At 26.7% G+C, this 27536-nt stretch overlaps 5 protein-coding genes across 5 annotated transcripts; 3 read left to right on the top strand and 2 right to left on the bottom strand.

Moving 5' to 3' along the window:
- Positions 1 to 481: 481 nt before the first annotated feature.
- Positions 482 to 3608, top strand: LOC128960600 (kinesin-like protein KIF2A). Its single transcript, XM_054306720.1, has 7 exons — positions 482 to 1007; positions 1066 to 1160; positions 1218 to 1301; positions 1529 to 2878; positions 2935 to 3105; positions 3172 to 3273; positions 3348 to 3608. Exons 1-7 carry the CDS (start codon positions 959 to 961, stop codon positions 3546 to 3548), a joined length of 2052 nt encoding a protein of 683 aa, XP_054162695.1. The 5' UTR covers positions 482 to 958; the 3' UTR covers positions 3549 to 3608.
- A 7219-nt stretch (positions 3609 to 10827) lies between these two features.
- LOC128960598 (histone-lysine N-methyltransferase, H3 lysine-79 specific-like) lies at positions 10828 to 15615 on the top strand. The gene is made up of 11 exons (XM_054306719.1): positions 10828 to 11187; positions 11402 to 11442; positions 12019 to 12093; positions 12150 to 12213; positions 12299 to 12735; positions 12794 to 12942; positions 13005 to 13153; positions 13214 to 13918; positions 13976 to 15057; positions 15117 to 15268; positions 15338 to 15615. Exons 1-11 carry the CDS (start codon positions 11116 to 11118, stop codon positions 15505 to 15507), a joined length of 3096 nt encoding a protein of 1031 aa, XP_054162694.1. The 5' UTR covers positions 10828 to 11115; the 3' UTR covers positions 15508 to 15615.
- A 1473-nt stretch (positions 15616 to 17088) lies between these two features.
- LOC128960571 (ATP-dependent RNA helicase DDX42-like) lies at positions 17089 to 19708 on the bottom strand. The gene is made up of 4 exons (XM_054306687.1): positions 18464 to 19708; positions 18264 to 18411; positions 17478 to 18190; positions 17089 to 17417 (listed from the first exon to the last, which is right to left on the bottom strand). The coding sequence occupies exons 1-4, from the start codon at positions 19628 to 19630 to the stop codon at positions 17187 to 17189; spliced, it is 2259 nt and encodes a 752-aa protein (XP_054162662.1). The 5' UTR covers positions 19631 to 19708; the 3' UTR covers positions 17089 to 17186.
- Positions 19709 to 19879: 171 nt separating this feature from the next.
- On the top strand, positions 19880 to 23777 carry LOC128959850 (protein-serine O-palmitoleoyltransferase porcupine-like; the record flags this gene model as incomplete). Its single annotated transcript, XM_054305868.1, has 6 exons — positions 19880 to 20051; positions 20434 to 21259; positions 22940 to 23037; positions 23111 to 23190; positions 23274 to 23630; positions 23688 to 23777. Coding segments are annotated over exons 1-6 (1506 nt in total), but the record flags the coding sequence as incomplete, so codon positions are not given.
- Positions 23778 to 24032: 255 nt separating this feature from the next.
- LOC128959621 (UBX domain-containing protein 6-like) lies at positions 24033 to 26185 on the bottom strand. The gene is made up of 3 exons (XM_054305615.1): positions 25975 to 26185; positions 25511 to 25915; positions 24033 to 24989 (listed from the first exon to the last, which is right to left on the bottom strand). The coding sequence occupies exons 2-3, from the start codon at positions 25835 to 25837 to the stop codon at positions 24069 to 24071; spliced, it is 1248 nt and encodes a 415-aa protein (XP_054161590.1). The 5' UTR covers positions 25838 to 25915; positions 25975 to 26185; the 3' UTR covers positions 24033 to 24068.
- Between the last annotated feature and the right edge of the window lie 1351 nt (positions 26186 to 27536).

Raw genomic sequence — 27536 nt, 5'->3', positions numbered from 1 at the left:
TAATTTTTGTATTATAAACTTTTTTGTTTTTTATCTTGGTCATTTAATTATGTTAATAAGGGACCATCTAATAATCTGATAACACCTGCTGTTAATTTAAGTTATTATAAAATGCAATCAAACTATAATATTAATAAAACTTATATTATTTGTTATCAATATATTATGTTTTAAATGGAAATGTTGTTAAATCATTAATTGCAAACATTGTGGGACTAAAAATATATATTTAAAAATAACATTATTTATGGTTTAATTGAATTCAATATGAAATTCTATATATAAATAGCTGTAAATTGAATGTAAAATAAACTTTACGTTAATTTTCGTACAAAACTGTGAATTGAATGATTTGATTGGTTGTTATGATTTTGGTTACTTAGTAACCGAATAATGTTTTGTATGAAAATAAAATCTAATCAAAGATAACGTTATATTTGAGTCAAACAATTGAACCGAATTTCCAACAATTATAACATAATTTTGATTCTATTTTTGGTTTTACATTGATTTGTGACAAACAGTTAATTCATATGAATTGAGTGACACTTATAATGAGTGATGACTTTAGTGACCAAATCTATAGTTAAATGTAATGTTTGTCATCAATAGTACTGCTATTTAATGATTAGTATTAATACATTCAATGCATCCCTGAGTGATGGGTCTGACTGTCAGTCAGTCATTGAGTTCACTGTTTGCTAGAGTTTGTAGTGTTTGTAGTGTTTGTCAGTCAATGAGTGACTGACTTTGAGTCACAAAACAGTCGACACATAAAAAGGTTTTGATTTTTTCCAAACAATTAGTGTTTTGATCGATGTTTTCACTGATTGTCTAATTGACTGTCATTTGATTTATCGGTCAACAAATTGGCCACTAATTGGTCAGTCATTGAACTGTTTGTTTAATCTTTTAATCGTTATATTGATGTCAAAGTGATTGCCGGAAAAGAAAAACAATGTCAAAGTTGTCGATCGGAACCAATGTTGACATTCAAAGAACTAATGGTAAGTTTAGTTATGATTGAAATGAATGACCACTTGTTATCCTTTGATTGATTTATAGGTCGCATACATTCAGCGGTCATCAGTAATATTGATTGGAAGACACGCAGTGTTACCGTTGAATGGTCTGAATCGGATGAGATTAAGGGCAAAGAGGTTAACCATCGATGACATGTCTCACATCTACTATATCTATGTCTTGTTATTATTCAGATTGACTTTGAGTCCATTTTTATGTTGAATCCTAATCTCACCGAAACTAATGGTAACCAATCAGTTGGTGGTATTCCTCGCAAAGTATGTAATCATTTACTTATATATTATAATTAGATTAAGACTATCATTAGTTTTGAATAACTGTTTAAATTGTGATTTAACTAATTGTAACCTTAATTGTTAAGCAAACAAATGTTGAAAATGAGGTAATAATTAGTCATTTTATTATAAAATTTATGTGATATTTCGTATAGTTTATCAAACAATAACACAAATTATGAATATTTGATTAATAATTGTCACTACAGATAGTTCCGGTGCGGCCATCGGGCATAACGGCCCCTTCAACTAAGGGTTCATTACGAATGCGACCATTAAATAATAGACAAACAATGGCCAACGGAAATAATGTTTCATTGGAACCGTTACCAGTTGTCTCGTCATCTGCTAATATAACCACTAATAATATCAATTCAAACCATTCATCTGCTGCTAATAAGTCTGCTATTTTGGCGGCAAATTCACGACGAAGGTCTAATGCAGTTAAAGAAGTGGAGAAAATTAAGAAACAAAGAGAAGAAAGGAGAGCCCGACAGGCGGAACAAAAGGCTGAAAAGATTGAGCTCATGAATGCTGTCGATCCTAATAATCAAAGTCAATGGGAGTTCTTGTCTATGATCAAGGATTATAGGGCTCAACTCGAGTTCAAACCAATTACTATGGATTGTCCAGTGGATTGCCATCAGATATGTGTTGCCGTCAGAAAAAGACCGCTGAATAAGAAAGAATTTTCAAGAAAAGATGTCGATGTCGTCACTATTCCCAATAAAGACTTGACTATAGTTCATGAACCCAAACAAAAGGTTGATTTAACCCGATATTTGGAAAACCAAATGTTTCGCTTTGATTATGCTTTTGATGAGTCGGCAGATAATGAACTCGTCTATAAATACACTGCTAGACCATTGGTACAGACTATCTTTGATGGAGGAATGGCTACATGTTTTGCTTATGGACAGACCGGTAGTGGAAAGACACATACAATGGGTGGAGATTTTCACGGCAAGTCTCAAGATTCTGCAAAAGGCATTTACGCTTTAGCCGCCAGAGATGTCTTCAAATTATTGCGATCCTCGAAATATAGAGCCGAAGATTTGACAGTTTTTGCCAGTTTTTTCGAGATTTATAGCGGAAAAGTATTTGATTTATTGAATGGAAAGGCAAAACTTAGAGTACTAGAAGACGCTAAAAATCAAGTTCAAGTGGTAGGCCTTCAAGAAAGACGAGTAGATAGTGTTGAAGATGTTCTCAAATTGATTCAAATGGGAAACAATATAAGGACTTCTGGTGTGACTTCGGCTAATAATCACTCGTCTCGTTCTCACGCAGTATTTCAGTTGATTTTAAAGAAACAAAATGGAAGACTTAAGGGAAAATTTTCACTAATTGATTTGGCCGGTAATGAAAGGGGAGCTGACACTTCCAGTGCCAATAGACAGACCCGTATGGAAGGCGCAGAAATTAATAAATCATTATTAGCTTTAAAAGAATGTATTCGAGCATTAGGTCGAAAAGGAGCTCATTTGCCGTTCAGAGCCAGTAAATTGACTCAAGTCTTACGCGACTCATTTATCGGTGAAAACTCGAGGACGTGTATGGTTTGTATCATTTAATTGATTATACTTTTTGTCAAAATCTAACAATATATCAATAGATTGCTATGATATCTCCCGGTGTTCTCTCTTGTGAACACACATTGAATACATTGCGTTACGCCGATCGGGTCAAAGAACTTGGAGCTGAAAATCCAGATTTTAAAGGCAGTGATGGCGATGAAGACATGTCAGCCAGTGGTGATGACTTAGCTCTTCTTCATAATTCTAATGTATATATTGTTTAATTAATATAATATTTATATATATATATTATAAATACATAACTATTTTTATAGTCAGGAGAATTACCAGAAGATTTGTATACATTTCATGAAACTATATCTCACTTACAAGAGATGGAGGAAGAAATTCTCGATTTGCATAAAAATGTGATCGACGTATGTTTTATGTCAAATAAATAAACATTAAATTGATTGATAGTATAATATCTTAATTATATAAAATATAACAGAATATTCCGCGTTGGAGTCAAACACATCTAGAACTTCTTCAGATGACATCAGAGGTTGACTATGACGTCGATGTTTATGCCCAACAACTCGAAGAGATATTAGACGATAATTTGGAAGTTTTGCTAAAGTTTAAAGAAAAAGTGGTTAACTTTAGGACACAACTAAATGAAGAAGAGTTAATGAGCAAAAAGTTTGGCTAAACATGACTGTGACTCAACTCATATTAATATTAATGAATATAATTATTTTTTATTAAATGAATTATCGCTTAATTTTTACTAAAAGCTCAAAAAATTTGTAGACATTCCTATAATTTATGTTATATTAATTTTCTATATTTTCTATTTAATTTTTATTCATTACTTTCGAGAGCATTTTAAAATATTAATTATTGTTATATATATACATATTATTTATAATTATTTAACTAATTCGATATTAAGCTTTGAATTAACGATTTACCTAATATAACGGTAAAATTATCGATCATTTCAATGAAATGCTATATAAAACAATTGATTAATGAATGTTAAGGGAGTGCCAAATATATGGTCTAATGTTTTACTGTGTGATCATTTGGCACGAAATGATAGTATATTGGATTCAATGCCAATCTTTATACCATATTTTAAATTTTATTTAAATATAAAAATACATTTTAGTTGAATATAAAATAAATTTTATTCTTTGTGTTATAAAAATATAAACTAATGTCTTAATTAAAAAAAGCTTTAAAGTCAATAAAATAAATTTTCACAGAAAACATTTTATTTATAAATACTGTTTATGCAAATTATAATACTATTGTTTAATTAATTAGCATTTGAGTCAAATAAAGTTTAACACAATAATTATCAAAATCATATTGTTTAATAAAATTTTGATATACTGTACGTTTAATTTATCAATTTATATAAATTAATTAAAAATTTAATGTTTAATTAATATTTTCACTGTTATAATGCTTACAGAGTTCATATAAATGTGATTAATATTAATTCTACCTGTACTATATTTTATGTACAATATATTAATATTATTTCATGTTTGACTATTTATATAAAAATTTTTGAATATATAGTGTATAATTAGAAAATACATACTGTATATGTTTCTATTGTTATAGTAATAAGCTTTACAATAATATGATAGTATTTTATAAATTTGAATTTATAATAAGCTAAGCATACAATACAATGTCAAATATCAATTATGTAAATAATTGAATGACCAATAAAATAATTTTATCAACTATTTGTAGATAATTTTATAGTATTTAAATAAACATTAGTGAACTAATTTAAATTCAATAAAAAATTTACACAATATCTATTAAATAACATCTAATATATAATACCTGAATGTAATAAACTTGTAGAATTGCAGAGGAAATACATAGAAATTATATCAATAGGTAATTACATTTATAATAGGTAGTCGTAATGTAGAGAAAGGATATCAATTTGAGTAAAAAAATATATAATTTATTCAAAGCATTAAAATTTCAATTAGTAAATCGGGTCAAATAATAAGTTATAAATAGATGTAATATTATAAAAAAATTAGTTTTTTGTTATTAAGTGTTTTCGATACTCATATATATATATATTATGGATGAAAAACCTGGTGATAAAGCGTTTAAGATTAGGCATAAGATAATTATTCCCATTATAATTGTCATTGTCTTAGTGGTAGACAATTCATTTGGATTGGGATTAGTTCCAAAACTTGTCACTAGATTTTGTTATAACTCTCAAAATCCATCACAAGTTAATGTGAGTTCAGTTTATATTTATTGAAAAAATTAAATTATATTTAATTATAATGTATATAAAATCTAGAGTCAATGTGTTTTGTGTAATTATTATCTCTTTGATCAAACTGTAAGTTAATATTTTGCTTGTATAGTAAATTTTGAAAATTATACTTTTGAAATATAATTATATATATTTATAATTAATATAATTGTTTAATTAACAGTTATTAGGATGTACCGGATCAGTAAGTTATAATTTTAAACAATTCAATAATTATATAATACTGTATAATTCATATGCAATACATTTATGTTTTTATACATCAGTCTGCTCTGAGTATTAATATAACTGCAGCGCAAGCTTTTTGTGTTATATCCAATTGTCTCGGTGTATGTATTATTATATTATGAAAACTATATTAAAAATAATTAAAAAATTCAATAAATTTGTTGACCAAACAGCAAGTGAGACAATCGCCTGTATTTCTCGGACGTAAAAAGCGTAGCGAAGATAGTATTCAATACAACAATCAGCCAAATGAAGAACACAAGAGTCTGGAGAATACTATTGGAAACGACTATACATTTGAAGACAAAACTCTTCTAAATGATGGCAACAAAGACTCCATTCAAATGGTATATAAATATAATTCAAACGAACAGTTCATTGTTGCAAAAGAAGTCGAAGCTTTGATCATTGATTTACCAGAAATAGAGGACGAGTCGACTATTTCTATATAAATTCAATATACAGTATATCTCAATATATTATTATTAAATATAAATAGATTAACAATTATTATTAATCCTATTATTAATGCATCACTTTTGTGTTATTCATTTGTTTATTACATAATTGCTTATAAATATTTGTCAAATATATTTTTATTGTATTAATATATATAAATATAAAAAATAATTAATAAATGGCTTGAAATAATATTTAATTCAAATAAAAATCTTATTTGTAATTTTTAAAAATTCTTATTTTTAATAATAAGATAAAGTTATACAGAAAACATGCATTTTTCAATAGGAAAAAATTTAATTTAAAAAACATTATTATCATTGATTTAAAATATAATTTATATATATTATATACTTTTATTAAATTAATATTATTTATGTAATGTTAGATATTTCAACATAAATATTGTATAATTATTTGATAATTACACATATGGGCAATATTGTTGAATAAAAAAGTTTGTTGTATAATACAAGTTGTAAATTAAACTAAATAAGTAAAATACAATAAATTAAAATGTGATAACAATTATATAACAATTTAAATTTTATAATACATAGAAATCTGGATTGTCTCTGATCACACTTTTAAATTTGCATACATATAGTATATACAGATTGTATTGACGTAAATATTGATATATTAATAATATTTGTCTTATTTTTAAATCAAAATTGCAATTTTTATATTTAAGTATAAAAATAGTTTTGTAATACAGACTATAATTTTCAGAATAATGTAATTAATTTAAAATATAAATGTAAAATAATTATATAAATGAGTTTTGTCAAAATCAATATAAATCATTTTTATGTATACTATATTAATGTTTATGTTAAACAGATCATATTTTATTATTTTAATGTGTAATTTTTTATCAAGTTAATGTCAAAATATTTTAAAAGTCAATATTCAATGATATATTATATTTGTTCTGATGAGAAATCGATACAAATGTTGTCAAATACTGTAACAAATTATGTAATTAAATAAACAATCATTTTTGGTAGTATTATCTATTTAAAAATCTAATATATATATGATTTAATTGTATCTTTAATTATGTAAAAATGACCCAAAATGACAATTATTGTAATAGCAATAAAAATGTTATGTATTTATGTATTGAAGTATATTTCAATAGATTGACATCAGATTGTCTGCAGTCATTTGTAGTCAAACATTGAATGAGTCTTCCGTTGCATGAATTCAATGCATTCAAACAATTCATTTATAAATCTTGTAATAAAGTATTCACTGATGAGTGAAGACAACAACAACTTTTTAATAACAATTTCCAGTTATTTCTACAGAATTCAAGAATTATAACTCATTTATACCTTATATATAATGACCTTATTTTAAAAAAAAACCATTTTCTTGTTTTTCTCATTTAACAAACAGTTACTTAAGTCCTATAAGTCATCAATTTAATCAAACAGTATTTTAATAAATTTAAAAAAAAAATGTATCAAATATTAACTAATATTAGTTTAATTCTAATATTATTTTTATTTATTTGTTTATCTGTTTACTCACTTCCAGTAGTAAGTAATTTATTATTATTTTTGTAAATTATTTTAAATAAAATTTATTATTTTAAAGACAAGAATGAGAGTTTGTGTCCAATCCAGTGATCCGACACGTCTTCAAAGTCAATGTGTTTATTGTAATAACCGTATGTTTGCGGCCACTGTCCGTCACTGCAATTCAAATGTAATTTAATTTTAATATTATAAGTTAAAAATTATAATTGTAATTAATATATATATTTTTTAATATTTAGACCTATCTTCCAGCGAGTATGTCTGTTGAGGAGGCATTTTGTTTGGTTAGGTTATGTAGAAAAGTAGGTCCAAATTTGATTACTTAAATCATAATAATTTTAAATTATATATTCCTATAATACTCTTATCGTATATAAAGCAAATGCCTGCACTAAGACCTGAGCCATACTACCCGGGCATCATTGGTGGTAATTTACAGACATCTGTTGATGATATTCCTGCCAATGATATTGACTACACAGAACCGGAAGCTCTGTATTCAGAAACAGCAACCAATACTGCATCTCAAACAACATTTAAGAAAAGGCCCGCCGCCTCCTTTTCTGTTGGTAAACCTCAGCGACCATTTGGTAATATTTTTTATTTTTATTAATGTTTTACTCATTTTAATAATTTATAAAATTTTCAGTTTAAAAATGTTTTCAATTAGAGATTTAAGTGATGTTTAAATAAAAGTATAAATTATATTATATTGTATTAATATTATATATGAGACACAATCTGAAAAAACTTAATATGAAACTGTATTTAACATCTATTGTCTATTATAGGCCGTCCTTTTCTTTTTGGTAAATGAATTATTTGATCATTAAATTATCAATACTTTGGTATCAATAAAAACCACGATATCCCAGATTTTTCACATTTCACTTTAAATACCATAAATTGTCATAATTTGCATTAGTCTTATAACTTGTAGTAAAATATAGAAATATTTATCTTTTATAAATTATATTTTTATATATTCATTATTATTTTTATATTTATATTCTATATTAATATTTTATGTCAATATTATATAACTTATATTGAATGCAACAATTGCTTAGATTATTATCTCTAAAATATTTTATATAACAATAAAAATAAATTTATAATATAGAAAACTTTTATGTAATTTCATGATTAGTTGATTTAAATAAAAACTAATTAAAAATATTTATTATCATTCAATTTTATTAATTCAAATAAATTAGTAAATAAATTTATTCTAGTATTTAATTTTTTAATTATTTATTAACGGTAATTGTCTTATCACGCAAATGTTAACTTGCTAATTTTTATATTCTAATAAAAAATAAACTAATTTGCTGATTGTTTCCTAACGTGTTTAATCATTAAAATAATACTAATATGTTTTATAAAAATTCTATATTAATTGTGATTTATTGATAAGCTGTATATATTGTAAATTTTGTTATATTATAAATAAAAAAAATTAAAGATATTTAAATACATTTAACACGAATACTGACATCACAAGTGATACAAAACTTTGACTTCAATGGATATTAAGGCAACTATTATATAAGTCTGTAAGTGTCAGGTCTGACCCTAAGTTGACCACCACTTAGGATGAAGAGAATTAAATCTCATCGAAACTACAAATATACCGCTAGTTTGCCGATAAAGGTTGTAAAAAATAAAATAAACTAAACTTAGACTTTATGTTATCTATTAACAAGTTGTTCCAACTAATTCAAAATTATTATCTATAAGCTTATGTATTCTAACAATTGTTGTTAAAATTATTATAGATTTATTTAAAATAAGTAAATACTAAACAATTATAAGAATATAAATATAAAACACTATCGACTATTAATTTAATTTTAATATTTAGTATAATTGTATTAATATAATTGTATTGATATATTTATTTAATTTCTACTCAGTTGTTATTTAAAATGATAAATTATTAATAGATATTAATATATTAATAAATTATATGGCAAACTATTGAGAGAGGGAAGTTTCCTAATAAAATCCGTCCAATTTTCACAGCAAATAGAGAAAATATTTTATTTTCCCTCCAGAGCTCGTTAGAAAGGAAAATATATTTTATATTTCTACAATAAATAATACTAAAACTTAATTTTTTTGCATATATAAGTTTATACCTGTATTATTAGTGTATTTTTAAATTAATTTTTTTATTTTAATAACACTAAAAGTTTTGTCAATTATATCATTGAATAATAAACTTTAACAAATAAATTATATAACTGTGTTAAAGGGTTGAAGGAAAGTCATTGTATGACTGATTAGATAATGGAGTTATAAGTATTTCAATTTTCAAATATCTTTTACATTAATCATTTACAAAACCATTTGACGATTTAGTTATAATCAATAAATGCTTGAAAGCTAATTGAATACTTGACATTACAACTAATTATAAAATTTATTATAAGTAATAACTAAATAACATTTTAAATTTAAAGAAATTCATTAATTAGTAAATAGTTTGACAACACCTGTGTATTCAATCCTAATCTGATTTATATATATTTACAAAAAAATCATTTTGACATTTGATTATCAAATGAAATAACATAATAATTAAAATTATTTTAAAAATATTAAGGAAATTTATAAATGTTATTTTTAAATTAAGTTTTTTATATTATAAATAAAGTCCTAGGTGATTGTAATAAAACAGATACAAAACAGATTACTATTAATTATAGATATAATTGTTTGTTTAAACTACAGTATCAAAAATGTATGGTCACTATAGTTAGCAGAAAAATTGCAAAAAATAGTGTCTATTGTATGAAACAACTAGTTTTTAATATAAAATTGTGGTAAAAGTTGATGGGATAGGTATGAGATGGTATGGAAAGGTATGACGAGATCGTTGACCACAAAGAAAGCAAAACTGGTCTCACTTTTGCCTCTAAAGTCTTATATGAGAAGTGATGTAACAAAAGGGCAAAAACCTAGACTTAAATGTCATCAATAATGTAGTCATATATATGAGTGAGAGAACCCTCAATCAAATATATGGGTTCTCCTATAATACCATTACTGACTAACTGTGCAATCAATGGTTGACGTAATCTATTTCTAAGAAACTATTAAACCATATAATTATGAGAAAAGCACTATATTTTGTGAGAGGGCATGGGTTGGGTCACTACCGGTTTACGGGGGTTTCTAAACAAGAGGTACAAATAAATGAGCATGCACATTTTGATTATACATTTTATTATTTATTTATTTTATTATTATTTATTTATTAATTTAATTAAAATAACAATAAAATGATTGTATATAATATGTAATTAACCGGAAGGGGTAGTCAGGGTATGGTCTGTAATGGGATGGGCAGAGGGGGTGTATAGGCGCTGGTATGGCATAATCAGTAGTGCTATCAGTCCATCAGTTTATATGTCTATACTATAGTATTGAATGTATTTTGTGAGCAATGCTTTGCAGAGAGAGTGTGACATAAACTGTGTATAAACTATAGAAACTCTTATAGAAACCTCTCATACAAACAGTGTATACAACTATAGAGTGAATGCATTGAGTGTTTGGCTTAACATCGACTGAGTTGTTGTGTTGTGCTCTCAGTTATCATACAAATGGCGATATCAGTGACAACAACGATGAAGATGTGACCATCACTTGAGCCAACACACCATCACATGTCTTGACAAGTGTTTGAGTAAATTATTGAAGGCTTAAGAATGTGTAAACTGAAGCTCATGAGTCCGGCCGGTGCCGAATCTGCAGAGTATGACTGGCCTCTGACCAGTTCGGTAGGTCTGACCATTGATGACATACTTGTCATTTGATGGCATTAACACAATATATATGTTATATCATAATTAACATCATATCGACACTACAAGACATACAAGTGTTTAAACCACTTGTTTTACTTTACTTTTAATTAAATTACTTTTAATTAACTTAAATAATAATAATATAATTGAATGAAATTAATTATAAACTTTTGTTATATAAATTTAGGACAAATATGACGGCGCCATTGAAATTGTTGACACAATCAGGTAATGATTTGTTTTCTATATTAATATATATATCATATTATAGTGACCTTTAAATTAGTGTTTAAATTAAATTAAATATATTTACTATGATATCTAAAGCATGGTTTTCAATATTTAATGATATTTTAATAAAAATCATAAAAATTGATGACTTAATGCTATTCAATGTTATTGAAAGCAATATAATAGTTATTAATTAATGTAATTTAAATATGTTTAATATTGATATTTATTACTATCCTATAATTTTCTTATTAAAATTTTAGATATAATATATTTACAATTGATTTATTTATTAAAGTAATTATAAATAAATTTTATTTGAGTATTTAATTAGTTTACAAATTAAAAATAAATGATTTAACTTTTTCTCAATGATATTTTCTCAAAAAATGGTTTACGTATACAAATAATATATATATTGTAAATATTTATATTTATAATGTGTTAATAAGTATAAGTATTAAATAGAGATTTATTTATTTAATGGCAAACTTGAGAGTTTAAATAGTAATGAAAAAATAAGAGAAATCCTTGAATTTAATGCTTTATATGATTTAAATGATATTTTCAAAGACATGTATGTGAGGATCACCCGGACATCAAAAAGGCAATGGAGATGAATGTACTCAATGCTTACGATACTAAATGGTTTGTTTCAATTTAAATATGTTTATTCATTACTCAATAAATTTTTATATTTACAGTTTTGAAAGTATGAAAACTTTGTGTGATAAATATAATCGCGTTATTTCAAGTACTTTACCACTGGTATGTCATCTTTTTTTTGTAATCAAATTTATAAATATTGTAATACAAAAATTATAAATAAAAAATAAATATTTTTTTAATTTAGTGGAAAGGAATAGCATTGAGAGCACCTTCTAAGCCATCGACAAATCTATTAAAACACATAATTCAAAAAGTATACAACTATTCAGTGACAGATCCCGATAAACTCAACCAATACGAGCCATTTTCACCAGAAGTCTATGGGGAGACATCGTTTGAATTCATTTCTCAGATGATCAATGAAATTGGTTTAACATCTGATGATGTATTTGTTGACTTGGGTTCAGGTGTGGGACAAGTGGTCTTACAGGTAGCGGCGGCCACCAATTGTCGCGTCTGCTACGGCATTGAAAAAGCAGACGTGCCCTCCAGTTATGCCCAAACAATGAACAAAAGATTTACGTTTTGGATGCGTTGGTTCGGTAAAAAACATGTCGATTATCAGCTGATTAAAGGAGACTTTTTCCATAACGGACATAAAGACATTATTAACAGCGCGACGTAAGTGTTTCGATAAAAAGTTTCGATTAAAAAACTAATGAAATTAATTTAAATTTAGATTTATTTTTGTAAATAATTTTGCTTTTGGTCCGACTGTTGACCACATGCTTAAAGAAAGATTTGCTGATATGAGAGATTGCGCTAAAATTGTTTCCTCAAAAGCCTTTTGTTCACTTAATTTCCGAATAACTGATCGCAATCTGAGTGGTATGTATTTTATTACCGATAATAAAATCATAAATTTTAATGTAATGTTTACTGATATGTAGATATCGGAACAATTATGGATGTCTCAGAAATACAGCCTAAAAAGGGTTCAGTTTCGTGGACCGGCAAACCGGTGTCTTATTACTTACATGTTATCAATAGAACCAAATTAGAGAAATATTTCGAGAAACTTAAAAATCCTAAAATAAAGGTAAAACTAAATTTCTATATTGTTATAAATTTTGAAATTTTATAAAATTTTATTTATTAGAACAATAACGAAGAAGAAAATAAAAATAAGAAAAACCAGATAAAACCCGAAAGTAGTATTAGTAACAGTGATTCGTCATCTAATGACTCGAAAGATAATAATTCGGAGACATTTCCCAAATGGACGCGTAAAGCATGGTCTGAGTGGTGCAATAGCAGCAAAGGATCCACTAATGGTAATCAGAGTAGTGGTAGTCAACACAACGGTAGTTCAGATCACGAAAGCAATGATGAGTCTGAAAATATTCCGCGAAAGAAGAAATACAATCGAGTGGGACGGCCTCGCAAATACCCATTGGGTGTAAGCGCTGCCATCAAACGTGCTAAACGAAAGCAATCTTTTATCGACAGTCCTGGTCGACGACCCGGAAGACCGCGTAAAGACGGCAAAGGCATCAATAAGTCTAAGAAATCATTTATGTTTAATGGACTCGACTTACTTCACGCGCAAACCGTTCTCAGCATTTCATCGTCTGCGGGACAACGATTAGAACCGGCGCCGGGATGTGTTGACCAAAAATTAGATACTTCTTGCAGAGTTACTTCAGTGCCTAATGTTGTCATAAGAGACACATCATTGTTCTCAGTTTCTCCTGATTTGACGGAACTGTTAGACACTTGGAAACAACAAATACTTCAGTTTATAGCATATATGCAAACACCTCAACATAAAGAAGTTCTTAAGAAGCAGATTGAAGACGAAAAGGTATATAAAATTAAAACTAAAATTTTAATTGAAATTAAATTATATTTTATTTTTTAGAAAAGAAACTCTGACTTAATAAACCAATTGAATTATTTGGAGAAACAAATTAAAGGTCTTCTTGAAAAAGGTGTTACATTATTAAAGTCACGACTCTTTGAATTGGGTATCAATTCCTCGACATCTAATGAGTTATTAGAAAAGGGCAAAGAAATGGTGGCTCATAATAGAGAATTACAGATAAAGGAGGCGTCTCTTAGAAAGATTGTAAATATTTTGGAGACGAAAAATAATTTATTAACGAATAAAACTCAACGAACTGAACCTTTAATAACCAATTCAAATACCACACATTGTGGGAATGGTTTTCGTAAAAATAAAGATAATATTTTGACTGAATTAACAGCAATGTTGGAACAGAAGAAGCAATTGTCTTCGAAAGTAAATCAATTAGAAGAAGAAGTTTCTATTTTGGAGAAATCGCAAAATATGTTGACATACAAGTCATCTCATATTATAAATAATAATAATAATAATACTAACAATACTGAGAGTGGATCGACTGCTATTAATAATGGCCAACATATGGGTGTCATAGTGTCTAATGACTCTAAATATAAATATATAAATAATTCAATAAAACTTCCCAATTATGAAGAGAGAATAAATTCTTTAATAATTCAAGCTCTCAATGAAGGGAATACATATCCAAACAAGAATTCTCACAGAAAAGGAGTTCAGAATCTTAAGAATCAAAATGATATTCAGTCCAATGTTAACACTAAAGATAAGGATTGCAATATTGTTTCGATTAAAGAGAGTAATGTGAGTAACAAAGAGGTGTCACATAATTCAGTGACCACTGAAACGAACCATAAAGAAGGCAACGGCAGCCAAAGTCTCAGCTCATCAACAAATGAATATAATTCACCAAAAAATCATTCACCTAAAAGATCAGTAGACAGAATGCAAGACAAACCATACGAAAAGAAACCACTTCTCATGACACTAAAGATTGACCGCAAAGACAACAGCGCCTCTATTAAGGAATGCAATTCACCGATAACTGAGACATACACTAAATATAGCGATTTAAAACATAAAAGAAAATCAAGTGATGACTCAAATTATAACCGAAAAAAGTATGTTTTAATTATAACGTGTGTTAAACAAATTTTACCAAAAAATTAATTATTTATAGATCAAAGTCTCCTTCCTCTTCACCGAACAACAACTCTGACAATACTCGTCGACCTTCTGTTGTGATAAAATTTTCGGGAATATCAACTGATAAGCCCGTGACCGGTGAGGAAGTGATTAAAGTTAGCACATCTGACCACAAAAAGAGTGAACGTATGTCATGTTATATATTAATATTTATTTTTATGATTTTTGTGTTATTAATTGATATTTAAACAACAGATACAAAGACAAAAGCAATGAATTGCAAGATGGAGTCAACACAATCTGTATTGAATGGTAAGCATAAGTGGAGGGACAGTATAGACAGTAGATTTGATAAATTGATTGCATTGGTTGAGCATCAGATTGAACCGCACAAACCAAATATAATTCCAAGTTTTTATTGTTAACATTAATACTTGTTTTAGACTTTTAAACAATTAATTTATTTAATTGATATTATAGTTAATTATATAGTGATATATTATAAATTATAGTTAAATTATATAGTAATAAATATAACATAACCATTGATATAATAGATTATTGAACTGCCATTTTTGGGATTTCTATTAAACATAAGTTATTATTGACTGCCATTTTTGTCATTTTTATTAACACATAATTAAAATATAATTAACTGCCATTTTTGTCAACACTTTAAATCATATATTAATTATTGCAAAACACTGCCAATTAACAGCTCATATGTTAATATATGCCCTTTAAATCCATTGTTATACTATTTATAACTTTTGTTTATATATAAGTATATACTGTATATTCATTATCTCATTATTTATTGAATTTTTTTTTATCAAGCATCAATTATTATGTAATTTTATCTATATCTATATATATATATATCTACCTATATATATAATGTATATATTTAAACCATTTAAATAAAAGTAAATAAACAATTGTTTGTTTAATTTTTAATAATTATTTGTAAATCAAGTAAATTAAATTAAATTTAACACATTTTTTGTATTACCGTAACTATAATATAAGTTATGGTCATTAATAGAGGTTAGAATTAATACGATTAAGTTTTTAAAAACTTGTCGAAACCGATACTGTTTTGGTTCGGGTTTTGTTTTTCGGTTTAGAATTGGTTTTAAAAACTGGTGAACTAAAGTATTCAAAAATAAAATTAAGTATTTTTTAATAAATTGATCTCAAAATATATGCTTTTGACAATTTAACGACAATATTATTTTATAATAATTATAAAGACTTGTTTTGTCAGCGATTGGAAATAACGGGCAATTAGGAGAGGGTGATGGTCGTGGTTATAGTGGTTCAAAGGTCATATTACATACTGTTTTATTCAAATTATTGTATGATATGTATGGTGTATATACCGATATATATATAAGTACAGTAAAGTATTTATATTAATAATGTCTATTATTTATAATTTGTATGTATTATTATAATCTGAATAATTATTGTTACCTAATTTGTAAAAAGGGTTAGTTATGTGTTATGTCATAAGTTATGTTAAGTGAATGGAGTATAGTATTGTAAGTTACAATTTGTAACAAACATAGGGTCGGGATTAGGTTTATATGATTGCGTAATATTAGGTTTAGTCAACTTAGGCGTACAATGATAGACGACAGTATTGTATTAGACTATATAATATGACCTTTGAATCCCTCCCCTCCCTAAACCCTTGATTCCCAGTCATTGACATCTATATATTATGACACCTTATGACAGACCGTAAGCTTTTTATGCCATCCAACAAATTGAATAGACTCTACACTGTAGTCTACAGTAGAGTTCGGAAGCATAATCTAAGAACCGAACTGAACCGAAACCGTTTAGATTCCGATCTCTAGTTTACAAATACTATTTCATTTTAATACAGTTTATTGTTAAAAAAAATATTAGATTTTAAATTAATTAATGATTTCTATTAATTTAAATTTTTTATTAACAAATTATTTACAATTAATATTATAATCATTAGTCAAATGCCATTACAGGTTATATGGGGTCATATATAGAGTTATACTGTATTAAACAATTAATACAATAATTTATGTTTAGATGATTTGACGACAAACTAAAGTATAGTTCAATTCCAACGACTTTTTTTCTTTGGTTTTTCATCTGAACTCATATTAGACTTCCATTGTGTGTCTGTAGCGGCCGTGAAATTAGACTTATATTGAGCCGAAAACGCAGATTTCATAACATTTACACGATTTGATTGTGAATTAGTTTGCAATGAACTCGTTGTTGGAGTCGATGATGATATTATAGATGAAGAATATGTATTGCATTTATCATAATTTAAAGCAGAGCTCTAGTTTTAAAACAAATTTAATTACCGGTAAGTTATTTAAAAATAATTAGTTAGTCATACTTGAGCTCCTAAACCAAGTCGTGGACGGCTTTTAAATCCAAGTCCAACTCCGCCGACATTTAATTTCTTCGCATTTTTCCCTCTAAAACGTGATTTCTTAAACCATTGGCTTTGCATTGCCAAAGCTAACAGTTTGTCGGGAACGAGTTGATTGGCGCCCTCCAGATTGCGAACTAAATGTCCCGCAAACTCAGTGTCTTTATCAGTAACTAAAGTATACGCCACTCCTTTTTCACCCGCTCTACCAGTTCTTCCAATTCTATGTGTATGCGTATCGATATCTCTGGCCATATCATAATTGACAACTGTTTTAACGTGAGTGATATCAAGACCTCGAGCGGCAACATCTGTGGCTACAAGTATGGAGACCTGTTTGCGCTTGAATTCTGTAATAACTTTATTTCTTTCAATTTGATTCATATCTCCGTGAAGTAAAACAACTTCCATATCATGAGTCTTAAGATTTGTAGCCAATTCCTCTGCATTGGCTTTTTTAGTGACAAAAATCAAAACACTTCCTTGTGTTGTGAATTCAACAATCTTTGATGTTAACCACTCCCACTTTTTTGGTCCCGAATCAAACACAATCATTACTTGTGTGATGTCCTCATTTGCTTCTCCGACTTCTCCTTGAACTATACGAATTGGATCTATTAGTATATCTCTGGCCAACTTTTCAACCCTTTTCTTAAACGTCGCACTAAACATAAGTGCTATCAAAATAAACTCATAAAACTTAATAATTTTTTTCAAATTATAAAATATTTATATTTCAATAACACTTACTTTGTCGATCAGGTCTCACGTGATTACTTATAGATCTGACTTGAGGTTCAAATCCCATGTCAAACATGCGGTCGGCCTCATCCAAGACCAGGAAAGTTACTCTCAATAAGTTCGTTGATTTAGATTTAATTAAGTCTATTAATCGGCCCTAAAAAGCAAAGAAATAATTAAAGTAATGTTTGCAATAAGTGTGTCATTACAGGTGTGGCCACAATTATTTCGGCACCATTTTCCAAATCCTTTGACTGTTCGTATTTATTTCCTCCTCCATAAGCGCACACTATATTAATTCCATAAACTTTACCGAATCTCTTGGCCTCAGTATATATTTGTTGAGCTAATTCACGAGTCGGCGCCAAAATTAGACCAATAGGTCCATCACCTGGTTTCAGATCGGGCTGATCCATGATATGCACCAAAAGTGGCCAAATAAATGCTGCTGTTTTTCCTGAACCAGTTTTTGCAATACCGATAATATCTCGTCCATTGAGTGCTGCGGGAACGGCCTGAGCTTGAATAGGTGTGGGTTGAGTGTACTCTAATTTTCGGATGGTTTTCAACAATTGGTCATCAAAACCGAAGTGTCCAAAACTGGCAACAGGTTTAGGAGGTAAAAGACCTGAAACTTTAATCCCAAGTTTTTGTCTTAAATCATTGCATTCAGTTATCGATAATTTTGCGATGTCTTCGTGTTCAACATAAAAGTTCTTTTCAAATGAGGAGTAAATGATTTCCGAGTGATATATTGGTGGCAATGGATCAATCATTTTTGACTTGAAATTCCCTATAGGATTGCCTTCGGTATCGTATTCTATATCATCAGCGTCTTCGTCATCACTGTTGGCCACAAATGTCCCGACGCCGGCCATTGGGTTCTCTTCCATATATCTATAATACGATTCTTCTTCATCTTCTTTTTCTATATCATCTCTTATACCTTTCATTTTAGATAATTTATCGGTTTTCAATTTGTTGGCCATCGATGACATGCTTGGCATAGATTTTGATGGTTTGTTCGGTTCTTTTGTTTGTTTTTCAAGACCAGCCATAAAAGCATCCAAAGGGTCTTCTTCTTCATCGTCTTCATCATTATTATTATCATTGCAATCGGTGTTTAACAAAGGACTTCCCGGATTTGGCTGATAAGGTGTTTGTTGTTCGTCTGGGTTTTCGTCTGGGTTTTCGTCGTCTTCGAAATAGTCGTCATCTGTTCGGTGTCTTTGTCTTCGGTTAACATAATTGAATCCAAAAGTCTTAGATTCCGTCGGAATGTCTGTACATTTGCTATAAGATTGTCTTTTATTGATGTTTTCTGGCGGCGGAACCGTTCGGAAATCGCGGCGATTATCGGAATCCATGTAATCCATGATTGGATCAGTTGGTCATCAGATTGTCTTCAATGACCACAACAACACATTACTAATAAACATTAAATGAGTATAAATTACGACAAAATAAATGATTAACTTTTGACTTGATTTCCATTGAAAGACAATTCATTCAAATTATGTTTACATTTGACGTCATTTGTTGTCAATTATTAATACAGTATTTAATAGTTTTTATAACATTTCTAATAATTTATTATTTATTTACAGTATTTGTTGAATGAGTGAAACTTTTTTTGTTATTCAAACCAATTGTGTGCCAAATGTTTAGTAATTATTATTAAAGTCTAACTTATTATTAGTAAATTAAATATTAATTATAATTAGTATTGAATTAAGTATTAAATGGATTATTACGAGGAATATAGCGATTATTTGAACCAATTTATTGAAAACGACTGTAAGTTATGCTTATTATGACATTAACTCAATAGTTGTTAAGTTAGTTAATAATCAGTTATTGTTTGAAATTATTAATTATATGATTAATATATTGATAATGATTTTCATAAGATTAACAAATTATAGGTTATTATTAAATAAATGTTGACCTAATTATTAATTAATTAAGTTAACAATGTTTTCATTTATAAAAATTTAAAGTTAATTAAATTATTTTAACTCAAACTTTATGACAAATAAGTTTTTTTAATGAGAAAATTTGCAAATTTTATAATTGATATCAATTATCTGATAAATTATATACACTATTATATTATATGGATATTTGTTTGAATTGAGATAATAAAATGATTTAATAAAAATCTAAAATAATGTCACAGATGTGGATGTGATGGACAATGAAGACAATTACGATGTCTTCAATGACTGCGTATTTCCGACTCTTAACGACGGAATCAATAAGTTTTTGGCTCCGATTGTCGTTTCAAATGTCATTTTAAAGTTTGTCACACTTTTCATCAATAAATTGATTGTTAAACAGTTATTAACGATAGCGACGGGACTTTTACTACTATTTTATCATTTTTACGACGATTTAAAATTGTTTGTCATTTTATGTGCCTTTATATCGACCGGTGCTGTGATGTCACTGATGTCTGCAAAACATAAGACCAAACTTTGGATGTTTTCAATTGGTTTGATTTGTATTAATGAATCAATTGTTTGGTTAAATCCACACTTTATTCGTCTTCGTTCACATCAAATGCTTTTAGTTATGAAAATTATTTCATTTAATTCAATGATTAATCAAATGCAAGACAACAGTGGAAAAGATTTGCCAATAATTGGATCATTGATATCATCTCTTAATTATATATTACATCCATTATCTTCTTTATTGGGTGTTTGGCATCCCTTTGAAGTGGAGAAGACTAACAAATCATTAAAAATAGCAATAATTGAATGCATTTATTATCTGTTAATATCAGTAATGTTTTTATTATTGTCGACGTGTTTAATACATTACTATATCGGCCAACGATTTATTTCATACATTGTTATATCATTGACAGCATTATTACCCCTGACTTTCATATACTTAATAGAAATTTGTTTAACTGTTTATATAACAGCACTTCAGTTCAGATTTTCTCATTATTTTATATGTTTTGCCACACAATCTATGCTTCAGTTATGGAATTCAGAGTAAATTTTTTAAATTATATTTAAATAATTATTATATATTATATATTATATATTATATATTATATATTATATATTATATATTATATATTATATATTATATATTATATATTATATATTATATATTATATATTATATATTATATATTATATATTATATATTATATATTATATATTATATATTATATATTATATATTATATATTATATATTATATATTATATATTATATATTATATATTATATATTATATATTATATATTATATATTATATATTATATATTATATATTATATATTATATATTATATATTATATATTATATATTATATATTATATATTATATATTATATATTATATATTATATATTATATATTATATATTATATATTATATATTATATATTATATATTATATATTATATATTATATAAGAAGGCGGTCAATCGATCTTGAGCGGCGTATTTTTTGAATAACTTTTGAACGGTAAGAGATAATTTAATTCTGTAAAATACATTTAAGAATATCATATCGACCTGACTTAATATACACGAAATCACAAAACTAGGATGACCAGATATACAAAATATCGGGACCAACGAAAGACACTATGCTACAGGTCAAACTACAACTCACAAATTTATTATGACAGGCAAAATTTGTAGTCAATAAATAATAGTTTAATATAAAAAAAGAATCATCAAAATTGAATTGCTAGTTTTGTTTTTATGACTTGTTAAGTTTGTCATAAATCCTATTATATAAAATAGTGTAAAATAAAAATGACGTAATTTATGAATATTATATGTTTATTAGATGATATTTTCAAATATATTACTAATTCTAAAAACGAAATTTTAATATGTCGACTAGTTTTCGAAATATTCGAATTTCAATATAAATCACATTATTGTAATTTGATATTATAATTTATATTGAAATTCGATTATTTCGAAAACGAGTCGAGTTATTAAAATTTCGTTTTTAGAATTAGTAATATATTTGAAAATATCATCTAATAAATATATAATATTCATAAATGACGTCATTTTTATTTTAGACTATTTTATATAATATGATTTATGACAAACTTAATAAGCCATAAAAACAAAACTACCAATCCGATTTTGATGATTCTTTTTTATGTTAAACTATTATTTCTTGACTATAAATTTTCATAATCATAATAAATTTATCAATTTTAGTTTGACCTGTAGCATAGTGTCTTTCGTTGGTCCCGACATTTTGTATATCTGGTCATCCTAGTTTTGTGATTTCGTGTATATAAAGTCAGGTCGATATGATATTCTTAAATGTATTTTACAGAATTAAATTATCTCTTACCGTTCAAAAGTTATTCAAAAAATACGCCGCTCAAGATCGATTGACCGCCTTCTTATTATATATTATATATTATATATTATATATTATATATTATATATTATATATTATATATTATATATTATATATTATATATTATATATTATATATTATATATTATATATTATATATTATATATTATATATTATATATTATATATTATATATTATATATTATATATTATATATTATATATTATATATTATATATTATATATTATATATTATATATTATATATTATATATTATATATTATATATTATATATTATATATTATATATTATATATTATATATTATGAAAACTTTGATAGTATTGGCGTAACAAATGTGATGTCAATAGAAATGCCGCGATCTTTGGTTTCAGTGGTGATTGCGTGGAATATTCCGATGCATTTGTGGCTACATTCGAGTAAATTCAAAATATTCTTCAATTATAGTATTAATCAATTATTTCAATATTTTTTTATTAATTTATTTTAAAGATGTATTTCTTCCGTCCAAAAGAAGTTTTGGTGCATTTAAAGCAATTTTTATAACATATATCATCAGTTCCTTTCTTCACGTATATCATATAATTTGAATTTCTTTTTAATTGTTTGAAAATATTACATAAATATCTTATAAATTATTTTTTTATCAAAATAGGGATTTAATTTTCAGATATGGAGTGTTCTCTTGAGTTTAGGATTGTTAACCAAAATTGAGTACGAATTAAGACAAGAATTGTCTAAAATCTTTAGCGCATGTATTCATGTTAGGCGTTGTCACTATAAAGAGTTGTCTACTAATGGTACCACTCATGAGACCAATAAATACCAATCTATTATCAAATTTTGGAATTTCTTGAGTTTTAAATCAAAAAGAAAAGTCTGTGACAACAAATGGCATCACAGATACACTGAATACAACTGCAAATGGGTTTCAGTGGTCAACATATTGTTTGCATGTCTGGCTGTCTCTCATCTCGCATATCTTGGATCTACATTTGATGGCAAAGAAGAGGTCTGTTTTTATCACTTTTATAACACATTAATAATTATTAACATTTATTTTATTTAGTCGTCATTTGTTTCAAATGTGATATCTGTTTGGAGTGAATTGAAATATTTTTCTCATATAACCGCTTTAATTACATTTATCATATATTTTATAATAATTAGATAAAATCATTTTTGTTTGTTTACTATATTTGCCAATTTTTTACTCGTTTACAATGTTTTCAAAAAATAATTTATTATGGTTAAATTTTAATTTTTAAGTATTCATATATAAACAGCTCTACAATACTTGTTTAAATATAATCATTACATTTTGTAATTTTTTTATAAATTTAAAGTTTAAAGAATTATAAATAAATTTTCATCCAAATTCATATTTTAAATCAAAAAAATTATTAATAAATATCAAAAATATCAATCATTTAACAATATATAAAATATTTTACGATATGATAAAAAGCATAGCCGTCGGGACTAGATTTAGATCTTTAAGAGTTTTATTTAGATGTTCATCAGTGAAGACATCTGTACCACATTTAAGGTTAAACTTATCGATTGACTCCAAGTATGCTAACAACCAATTCTTTACATCACAAAGTATTTCATTTGATCCAAAAGTGGCTTCAATTTTGACACCATTCGGACAATTAAATCTTAGTCGAGTGTATTTTGAATCAATTTTTCTTTGCTTATGTTCTTTCATTGCTTTAGTTCTCAATGTTTCTTCTGTTTCTCTCTTATCAGTCAATGATTGCATTTCACGTTTCACTTCATCGGCTGATAATTTAAAGAAATCTTGACTTAAATCTGTTTCTCGAAACGATTGTTCTGTGTTAAGGTGTACTACTTGTCGATCAATAATTAGAGGGAACTGTTCGACATTATTCAAGACATCCTTATAGTAAATCATTTGTTCACAAATATCTGTTATCTCATCAAATTGAAAAACAAGCCAATCATCAGAAGAATCTGATTGAAAACCAATTGAAGATAAGAACTCGAGTCCGCCCTTCAAATCTAATACTTTGTTTTGAATCTTTGATTTTCTAATTTTTGAAAATTTCTCTCTTTCTTCAACACTACTTGTCATTAAATTGGTGACCACTTTATCCAATACTTTAATGCATTCACTCACTCTTTGTTGTGCATTATCGCCAATATTGTGATTGCAATTAACAATCATAAGTGCAGACATAAGTGTCAAATCTTCTGTAAAATTCATTTGAATATAATCACACATTCTTTCTATCAATTGATCCAATTCTAACGATTCATTTAACTCAATTGTGGGACAAGTGAATCGTTGTTTTGAATCAATGTCTTTATATTTATTGACCAATTTTTCTTCTTCCTTCATTATATTCTATGAAAATTTATCAATAATTAAATTAAGTGGTAATTATTTAAGTTATTATATCTATATCTAAACTACTATATAATTTGGAAATGATTGTATGTTTGTGTCATATTTGTAAACAAATGATTTACTATAAGGATTAGGAAGTAAAACATGGATCAAAATAATTGTATTATAAATCGCTTCAATTGATTTAATATTTCTAATCTGAGATAATCTAAAACAACTGATAATTATTAATATATTTGAATCAACTTATGAATACCAGACGTATTACTGGTAATTGTTATCATTTTGAAGTCCAGTTAAAATCATAAATAAAGTATAAAATTAATATCTTTAACATTTCCAATGACATCATTAGAAGTTACTAACATAACCCGACCCGACCCGACCCGACCCGACCCCACCCCCACTACCTAATGTTATAAACAGTAAAAACATTTATAATTTCCGTAAGAATATATAGAATTAGAATAAACCGATTAAAATAATTGTTATTAAATCCAAATAATGTTCACAAATACCTCAGTTTGTTCTTTAGCTTTGTATTCTTCGCGAATCTTTTGTTTTTCTTGTTGAAGAATATTCTCTAAAGTAGTGTTTCTTGTGTTCGACTGATTCTGTCTTTGAATGCGTTCAATGGCCGCTTCACCCGCTTTTTGTTTTGACATATTTTCTCTATAGGTATGTGACTTGGGATTAGCTGTTGACGTGTTGGCCATAGATGTAGAGCCAGTGGATGACGTGTTGTTGTCAGTCAATCGGTGTCCACTACCAGCCATCTTGAACTTTGTGTCTAATTTTTTCTTTTTGAAGAAATCCTTTATGTTTGAGATGGGATTTGAAGCCATAAGTACTGATAATGTCTTAAATTCTCGGCGAATGTTCTTTCGGTAGCTTTAGTTCCAGTGCTTCGCGACGTAATTGGTCTGTAAAGTGATAATAATTGTTTTGACACCAATTAGTTGCAAATCATGTCAAATGTTACCTAAAATTTGTTGTTTCTCTTCCTTTCTTGAGATCAACAATTGTATTCTTGAGCCGTAGTTGTTCCAGAAGATCACTATTAGTATAATATTAGACACGAATAGCACTAATAACCAGAAAAGCAATGAATCAATCATTTGATGCAATTGTTGTCAAAATGTTTATCCGATTATTCATTGATTATATGAGTCATACAATTCATATATGAAGTAACCATTAAAATAGAGTTATACTGTACTGAACTGTAGACTAAAGATCTGAACCGTAATGGTTTCGGTTCTTAAATTTCGGTTTCGGTTTTTAAAACGGTTATTCGGGAATTCTCGGAAATTTATTATTTATTAAATCGTCTGGAATTTAATATTTATAGAAATATAGTAACATTTTCAATGAAATTGTTTTTCTCGATTTTTGGTGTTTTTTTACAAAATTCCGAAAAAACACCGAAAACACTATTTAAGTGTTTTTTCCCCGAAATTAGATAACTATTGATTGTCATATCAATTAAATACATATTGATTACAATATTAGCGATACATATAATACAATATTAACTCAATAGCAATGAATGAGATGATATATATTGAGAGAAAAACACAGTTTAGAGTCTAATTTAGTCTAAACTTTAGACAATATTTTGATTATTGCTATAAAAACTTTAGTTTTGTATGTATTGTAAAAATATTTACTGTAATATTACAATAATAATTATTGTAGTTTACTAACAAAGTATAGTTTATAAATCAAAAATATAATCAATTAAAAACTGAAAATAAATCATTTTTCGCAAATATAACCGATTTTGTGATATATAAACTATTTATTATTAGTACTATAAGAAAAAAACAAAATTTAATTTCCCGATTTATATTCCGATTTTTTCATTTTTTACTCCCGATTTCCCGACCGGTTTTGGCCATTTTAACTTCCGAAAAACATAGCTATAGTTATAATTATGATAAAACATAATATTATTAAAACTCGTTACTATTACTACATTAATTAATACTTACTCTAATTATTGGACTGAGATTTTTATATGAAACTAAAATTTAGATATTTTAAAAACTATGTGACATAACTACGGTTCGGTTTCTGGAATTTTGATCCAAACGGTTTCGGTTCGGTTCCTAAAATATGCTCCGATCCCGAACTCTATTGTAAACCATTGACCTCTAACTTAGAGCGCATGTATAATATGACACAATGTTTGTCAATAAAAGTTATAATTATTTAATACATTAATGTATTTATTTGATAACATTTTTCAAATTATTTGATTGCAATATAATTGTAAATTAATATTTATATATAAATCAAATAAATATAATTTGTATTATATTTTTGTTTTGTTTATCGATTTAATCTATAATATCATGAAATTTATTGTTTAAAACCAAAAATAAAATTTTGCTGACAATGGATGCGATGACAAGTGATGTCCCAGTTTTGGACAAACAATTGATTGTTATTTGATATCATTTATTATTTTCAAATATATTTATAATTTATTTATATATTATTTATACAAATGTTTTACTTTATATTAATATATTATTTGAT

Source organism: Oppia nitens, unplaced genomic scaffold (assembly GCF_028296485.1).
Source record: "Oppia nitens isolate AA-2021 unplaced genomic scaffold, nextdenovo-longstitch-racon4-pilon3 scaffold4_pilon_pilon_pilon, whole genome shotgun sequence".
NCBI lineage: Eukaryota > Metazoa > Arthropoda > Arachnida > Sarcoptiformes > Oppiidae > Oppia > Oppia nitens.
This window is presented reverse-complemented; position numbering and strand designations above follow the sequence as displayed.

Coding starts and splice junctions, on each gene's coding strand:
- LOC128960600 (XM_054306720.1), top strand. CDS start 959: ATGTCAAAGTTGTCGATCGGAACCAATGTTGACATTCAAAGAACTAAT. Junction 1,302..1,528: donor TTGGTGGTATTCCTCGCAAA/GTATGTAATCAT, acceptor TTGTCACTACAG/ATAGTTCCGGTGCGGCCATC. Junction 3,274..3,347: donor TGCATAAAAATGTGATCGAC/GTATGTTTTATG, acceptor AAAATATAACAG/AATATTCCGCGTTGGAGTCA.
- LOC128960598 (XM_054306719.1), top strand. CDS start 11,116: ATGTGTAAACTGAAGCTCATGAGTCCGGCCGGTGCCGAATCTGCAGAG. Junction 11,443..12,018: donor GAAATTGTTGACACAATCAG/GTAATGATTTGT, acceptor ATATTTTCAAAG/ACATGTATGTGAGGATCACC. Junction 12,736..12,793: donor GACATTATTAACAGCGCGAC/GTAAGTGTTTCG, acceptor ATTTAAATTTAG/ATTTATTTTTGTAAATAATT.
- LOC128960571 (XM_054306687.1), bottom strand. CDS start 19,630: ATGGATTACATGGATTCCGATAATCGCCGCGATTTCCGAACGGTTCCG. Junction 18,412..18,463: donor AAATAATTGTGGCCACACCT/GTAATGACACAC, acceptor TTTGCTTTTTAG/GGCCGATTAATAGACTTAAT. Junction 18,191..18,263: donor CGTGAGACCTGATCGACAAA/GTAAGTGTTATT, acceptor TTATTTTGATAG/CACTTATGTTTAGTGCGACG.
- LOC128959621 (XM_054305615.1), bottom strand. CDS start 25,837: ATGGCTTCAAATCCCATCTCAAACATAAAGGATTTCTTCAAAAAGAAA. Junction 24,990..25,510: donor AAGCTAAAGAACAAACTGAG/GTATTTGTGAAC, acceptor AAATTTTCATAG/AATATAATGAAGGAAGAAGA.